This window comes from Chiloscyllium plagiosum, chromosome 12, assembly GCF_004010195.1.
Source record: "Chiloscyllium plagiosum isolate BGI_BamShark_2017 chromosome 12, ASM401019v2, whole genome shotgun sequence".
Classification (NCBI taxonomy): Eukaryota; Metazoa; Chordata; class Chondrichthyes; order Orectolobiformes; family Hemiscylliidae; genus Chiloscyllium; species Chiloscyllium plagiosum.
This window is the reverse complement of record NC_057721.1, coordinates 71,560,699-71,568,076: the sequence shown is the minus strand read 5'-3', so window position 1 is coordinate 71,568,076 and position 7,378 is coordinate 71,560,699. Positions and strand designations below refer to the sequence as shown.

Genomic DNA, 7,378 nt, shown 5'->3' with positions numbered 1-7,378 from the left:
AAAACGTACCAGCATCAGACAGTAATCAATTTTAGATGCACAGAAATTATAGGCCACAAACTACAGAGACGTGCCTATCCATTTCTCCAATGTGCAGAATAGAACCCAAATCACAAGTCTCGTACTAGCAAAAAAACCAAGGATGACTCTTAACATGAAGGCGTGAGGGAGAGAGAAGTACTGAAGTTTAAGAATAATTAAAGTGCTTGAGGAGTTAAAGAACGAAAAACAAAGAACAAAGAAAATTTACAGCCCAGGAACAGTCCCTTTGGTCCTCCAAGCCTGAGCCGATCCAAATCCACTGTCTAAACCTATCACCCAATTCCTAAGGACCTGTATCCCTCTGCTCCCCAGACGCAGCTTAAATGAATCTACCGTGCCTGCCTCTACTACCTCTGCCTGCAATGCATTCCAGGTACACACCACCCTCTGTGTAAAGTACTTTCTGCATATATCCCCCTTAAACCTTTCTCCTCTCACCCTAAAAGCGAGACCTCTCGTTATTAAATCCCTGACCTTCGGAAAAAGCTTGTCTCTATCCACCCTGTCTATACCCTTCATGATTTTGGAGACCTCAATCAGGTCCCCCCCTTGATCTCTTTATTTCTAATTAAAACAATCCTAACCTACTCAACCTCTCGTCATGGATAGCACCTTCCATACCAGGTAACATCCTGGTAGATGGCAAAATGCCATTGTTGCTGTCAATCCCACAGAAGCTATCAGTTACAAAACTCTGGCTGTATCTCCCACCACTTAACTGCTGTTGCCGCCACCTCCAACATTTTCATTCCTGCCAACACACAATGGCTGACACAAACAGGAAATGCTGAAGGTCTACAACATCTGCGCAGAGAGAAACAGAGGTCAATTTCAAGTCCGATACGACTCTTCTACAGAACCATCAAGAGCTGCCTATTGCTCACAGCTCTGGATTCACCATCATTGTCCATGTTTACAAATCCTTCCGTATCATTTCCCAATTTACTCCTACAATCATCTAGGTACTGAAAGTCTCAAATAGGTTGAAATCACACATTGGAGAATCAGCACTACATTTATTGAGCCTGAACTCAAACTCTGAACGTGACGCTGTACAAGATATTATTTATTTTTCTAGCTTATATTAAGAAGAAATTTAATGTTAACTATGACCTTAGTTCTTTATTTTTCTACTTATTCTATTAAGGTGTTGCTTAACTTTTTAAAGTTTATTTCTTTTACTACTTTGTACCTAATTTTTTGTACCTAGGTACCTTTATGTGTGGCACTATGTGTAGTCATATTATACACTTTTCATTTACTCCCGTACTTCTGTTCTTGAGTACACATGACAATAAAATCTAAATCTATATATAAAGATCCATTAAGATCAATATTTGATACACCTCAACTCTATTGCTGAGTAGTGGCATGTATTCTAATTATATTTTTGTTTGTTAACGGTCTGCAGGTACAAGCAGAGAAACCAAGTCATACAAACTTAGAAATAATATCAATCACAGAGGATGAGCTGCCTACAATTGAACTCCCCCACACTGCGCAAAGAATCCCCAACATTCTTGAAGCAAAGGTATTGCCAGTTGAGGCAGGTAATGAGCTTATTCTTCTGTCTCTGTTCGTGTGAATTTTAGCTTGACTTTAGTCATTTTTTTCAGACGGTTACATTGCAGAATCAAAGTAGAAAGGGGCTGGTTGCAGCAAATTGTTTCCCTCACATAACACACTTCTGAAAGGCATGAATCGTTCACCTTTTGAACAGCCCATTCATTCCCACCTTCAGTAATTGGCCATCTTGCAGTTGATTACTTAACCCTCAAACAAAACAATGACCAACCTCACCACCAGGAAAAGGGTAGCAGATAAACAGGAATAACACTGCATCCAATTTCAACTTCCCCTCTGAATAATACGTCACTCTGACTTGGAGAAATAATGGTAATGTCTTAGTATGCGTGAGTCAGAGGCCTGATGTTATGGACCAGGCCAGACCCCCTCAAAACATTTTAAGAAGGTAGCCCAGACCCTAACTTGTTCTTATTTTAAGGGCAGGTGAAAAATTCATGTTCCAGAAGTGATGCAGCTGGTAAACCACGCAGCTTTAAGCAAAACAGAATTTATTTACAAACTATGGTTGAAAAATGAACAAAAGAAAATAGAATTTAGAATAACAACTATTTGGAAATACAACCGACTCAAAATCTCAACTTAGCAAAGGAACTGTTCCAATACCCGCAACATCCCAAAAACACACCCTTTGGTAACTGGTAAATTCAAACTCAGGTTCTTACAGGAAGGAGAAATTGCAGAGGGAAGAGTCAGACAAGAAACATCTGTTGAAGCAGGAACCTTCCTTCCTGTAGCTGTTTCTCTAGGTGCACAGCGGTTTTCTGACTGCTTGCTAAAGCAAACCAAACTGGAAAAAAACCTGAACGGGGAGAACCGGCCACTCCCCTGCTATTATACAACTGTGTTTAAAAAAATAACCTAAGGACTTCCTCTGATTGTTGACTTAGGCAGTGTCTGTTAGCCATTTCAGCACCACTGCCTTTACAACCCCTCTTGAAAAATACCAAGGACAAAATAACCTTGTTAAAGGAGCAGAATTATATTAGATTAGATTACTTTACAGTGTGGAAACAGGCCCCTCGGCCCAACAAGTCCACCGAACCGCCGAAGCGCAACCCACCCATACATTTGCCCCTTACCTAACACTACGGGCAATTTAGCATGGCCAATTCACCTAACCTGCACATTTTTGGACTGTGGGAGGAAACCGGAGCACCCGGAGGAAACCCACGCAGACACAGGGAGAATGTGCAAACTCCACACAGAGTCGCCTGAGGCGGGAACTGAACCCAGGTCTCTGGCGCTGTGAGGCAGCAATGCTAACCACTGTGCCACTGTTCCACCCACAATTGTCACACTGAGTCAATCCTCTGGGCCATGTGTTCAAATCCCACCATGGCAACAGATAGAATTTAACTACAATAAAGAAATGGAATATAATGCACATTTCAGTCACAGTGACCATGAACTTATAATTGGTTGTTATAAATATCCATCAGGATCACTAATGTCCTTCAGGACTACTGGCCTGTTTGGTCTGGTCCATATCTGACTCCATATCCAAAATAATGTGATTGACTCTGAACTGACCCTGAAATGGTCCAGCAAACCATTCCATTCACAAGCGATAAATACCGTTATCTTCAATGATGGAAAAGCCCAGCACATTGGTGCAAAATATAAGGTTGAAGCATTTGCAGTAATCTTCAGCCAGAAATGCCAAGTGGATGATCCATCTTGGCCTTATCCACTGGTTCTCAGCATCACAGATACCAGTTTTCAGCCAACTTGATTACTCCATGTGATAGCAAGATATGGTTGGAGGCACTGGATTGTTAACGTTATGGCCCCGACAACATTCCAGCAATAGCACTGAAGACTTGTGCTCCACGACTTGCCGCTCCCCTAGCCAAGCTGCTCCAGTACATTTACAACACAGCATCCACCCAGCTTGTGGAAAATTGTCCAGGTATGTCCAGTACACAAAAAGCAAGACAAATCCAACCCAGTCAATTACCTCCCAATCAGTCTACTCTCGATCATCAGTAAAGTGATGGAAGGTGTCCTCAACAGTGCTATCAAGCAGTACCTGCTTAGCAGTAACCTGCTCAGTGACGCCAAGTTTGGGTCTCGCCAGGGTCACTCAGCTCCTGATCTCATTAGAGCCTTGGTTTAAATATGAACAAAAGAGCTGAATTCCAGAAGGGAGGTGAGAGTGACAGCCCTTGACATCAAGGCGACAGTCAATTGAGTCCTAGCAAAACTGGAATTAATGGGTACCGGGGGCAAGTTCTCCACTAATTGAGTCAAACTTGATATATATGAAGATGCTCATGGTTGCTGGAGGTCAGTAATCTCAGCTCCAGGACATCTCTGCAGGAGTTCCTCAGGGTAGTGCCCTAGGCCCAACCATCTTCAGCTGCTTCATTAATGACCATCCCTCCATCTTAAGGTCAGAAGTGGGAATGTTCACTGATGATTGCACAATGTTCAGCACCATTCGCAATTCCTCAGATACTGACGCAGAGCATGTTCAAATGCAACAAGATCTGGACAATATCCAGGTTTGGGCTGACAAGTGGCAAATAACATTTGTGCTACACAAATTCCAGGCTATGGCCATCACCAATAACAGACAATCCAACCTTGACATTCAGTAGTGTTACCATCACTGAATTCCCCAATATCAGCATCCCAGAAGTTACCATTGACCATAAAATCAATTAGACTCAACATATAAACATAGTGGCTACAAGGGCAGGTCAGAGGCTAGGAACACTGTGGCATGTAACTCACCTCCTGACTCCCTAAAGCATGTCCATTATCTACAAGGCACAAGTCAGGAGTGTGATGGAATACTCCCCACTTGTCTGGATGGGTGCAGCTCCAACAACACTCTAGAAGCTTAACACCATCCAGGACAAAGCAGATCTCTTGATTTGCACCACATCCACAAATATCCCTCACGACAGTAGCAGCAGTGTGTGCTATCTACAAGATGCACCACAGAAATTCACCAAAGATCCTCAGTAAACACTTTTCAAACCCACAACCATTTCCATCTCGAAGGGCAAGGACATGGTTACACCATCACTTGCGAGTTCCCCTCCAAGCCACTTACCATCCTGACTTGAAAATATAGTTCCCCTCCAAGCCACTTACCATCCTGACTTGAAAATATATCATCACTGGGTCAAAATCCTGGAATTCCCTCCCTAATGACATTGTGGGTCAACCCACAGCAGGTGGACTGCAGCAGTTCAAGAAGGTAGCCCACCACCACCTTCTCAAGGGCAGCTAGGGACAGGCAATAAATGCTGACCAGCCAGCAACATCTACACCCCAGGAATTAAGAAAGATAAAAATTAAAGATGGGAGAGAAATGTTGGCCTTGCCAGCCACACACACACATCTTATGAAAATATAACTTTAAAAGAAAATAGATGCACTGTCATCCATCCATTGTCAGGAAGTAACGCTGATTTAGCTGGTCCTTCGCTTGAGGTTTGGTGACCCTCAGATTAAATCATGGCAATCCTTTCTCTCTAGGGAGAGCCATATGGTCTGGTAAGAATATGGCAACTTTACCTTTATCTTAGAGTCTTCCACAGGAATGGCACTCCTCACCACAGGGTCAAGTTTCTTTGTTCACTTTCCTTAATTTGTCAGTCAAACATATTTTTCAATATCAATAGTGGAGTGGGGGGGGAGGGGTTGGTGTAGGAAAGGATGAACTTTTACGGGAGTTCTCCTAAGATATGCCATAATATCTATGAGAGATCCATGGAAACCCAGGTTAAATCATTCATTCGATTGCACTTTTGATTTATTTATTGTCATAGTGTTGCAAAGTTCAGTGAGACATGTTGTATCATGATGCCACCCTCCAGTGTCATCTTAAAACACAGAAAAATAAACCAAAACACAGAATATAAAAGCAGAAAATTAAAGAAATAAAGTTCAGTTTAACAGACCTTCTAGTTAAGTGCTCAGCCATAGCCCTGGAGTGGCTAGCCAGGACAATTCGAAAGCCCTTTGACAGAGATGGGAGACCATTAATGTTGAGGTGATAGACATACAGATATAGGCAAGTGCCTTTAAGTTGGGTAGCACGGTGACTCAGTAGCTAACACTGCTGCCTCACAGCACCAGAGACCTGGGTTTGATTCCTGCCTTGGCAACTGTCTGTACAGAGTTTGCACATTCTCTCTGTGTCTGTGTGGGTTTCCTCCCACAGTCCAAAGATGTGCAGGTCAGGTGAATTGGCCATGTTAAATCGCCCATAGCATTAGATACATTAGTCAGAGGGGAATGGGTCTAGATGAGTTACTCTTCAGAGGGTCGGTGTGGACTTGTTGGGCCAAAGGGCCTGTTTCGACACTGTAGGGAATCTAATTTTAAAAAATCTAATCTTGGAGCTAGTTCCAAATAAGACTACTGGGTGATCAAGAGCGTAATGCTTTTTAAACACCTTTTTTAAAGGTTAAGAGGTCGAGGTAGTAGATATTCATGGGCTTTGAGCACTGATAACTAGTAAGGCCCTTGTGGTGCAGTGGTTTGTGCCCCATCTCTGAGCCAGAAGGTGTGGGTTCAACTCTCACCTGCTTCTGAGTTAAAGGTGATAATTAAATAAAATGCAATATTCTGATTGCGTAACTGTTCCTGAACTTTTCAGGAAACCAGGACATAACCTCTTCGAAGTGCCATATTCTGACATCAAAGAAGTTCCTGATTTTGGTGGCAGTGGGTCTAATTGGTGCAGTGTTAGTTACAATTGCCATCTCTGTGGGTGGTGAGTACAACGGATACATTCTTCAGCTTTTGAGCTGTTCACTTTTGGTGCTCTCTTCAGAATTGAAAGTATGCTTTTCTTTCTTCTTGGTTTGATTCTCTTTATAGTTTGGAGTTTGAGTTTGGAGGTGGGTTGGGGGGAGAAATGTCCAACAATACTACCTGTTCATGAAGTCTTTGCAATAATGTGTGCACTATTATTCTGTTGACTCCTTGAGTGAGATGGCTCAGGGCATTTTGTTTATCTGGCTCGGTGAACTGCAAACCACACAAAACAGTAAAGCATGTCATAGGTTATGAAGCAGACATTGCAGCAGCTCACAGATTTCTCTGAGTGAAACTTGCAAATCCGCAGGAGAATAACTGACAGGGAGAGTCACAACATTGTATCCGTGCAACGTATGGAGTCCTTAAAGGTGAATTCTCTCAAATGCAAGGGACACATATGACACGCTGTGACATTTTTCACTTAAGAAATTCAACCAAAGCTCAATCTGTTTTCTCAAATGGACATAAAATATCTCTTGATGCCACAATGAATACAAAATATGAAATATTCTTTTCAGCCCAAATGGACTGCAATGGTTCACGAAGGCAGATTGCTACCACTTTTGCAGGGCAGTTAGGAGTAAGCAATAAATGATGCCTAACCCAGTTATTGCCCACATCGTGTAAATAAGTAATCAGAGTAACTGACAGAACAGTCATTTAATTTTCCAGTTGTGTTCTAGATAATATTTCCCCCCCAAAGAACGGCATCAAATAGGTTCCCACATTCCTACTGCAGGAGGTTGCTGTGTGCAAATTGGTTGTCATTTTTTCTTGGAGGAGAAAGTGAGGACTGCAGATGCTGGAGATCAGAGCTGAAATGTGTTGCTGGAATAGCGCAGCAGGTCAGGCAGCATCCAGGGAACAGGAGAATCGACGTTTCGGGCATAAGCCCTCCTTCAGGAATGAGGAAAGTGTGTCCAACATGCTAAGATAAAAGGTAGGGAGGAGGGACTTGGGGGAGGGGCGT

At 42.7% G+C, this 7,378-nt stretch overlaps 1 protein-coding gene across 1 annotated transcript in view; it reads left to right on the top strand.

The window, feature by feature from the left end:
* Positions 1–1,951: 1,951 nt before the first annotated feature.
* Positions 1,952–7,378, top strand: part of tmprss3a (transmembrane serine protease 3a) — a 50,007-nt gene continuing 44,580 nt past the window's right edge. Inside the window, exons 1-2 of the mRNA XM_043700195.1 lie at positions 1,952–1,955; positions 6,245–6,361. Of these exons, the coding sequence (XP_043556130.1) occupies positions 1,952–1,955; positions 6,245–6,361 (121 nt within the window). The remainder of the gene's footprint in view (positions 1,956–6,244; positions 6,362–7,378) is intronic.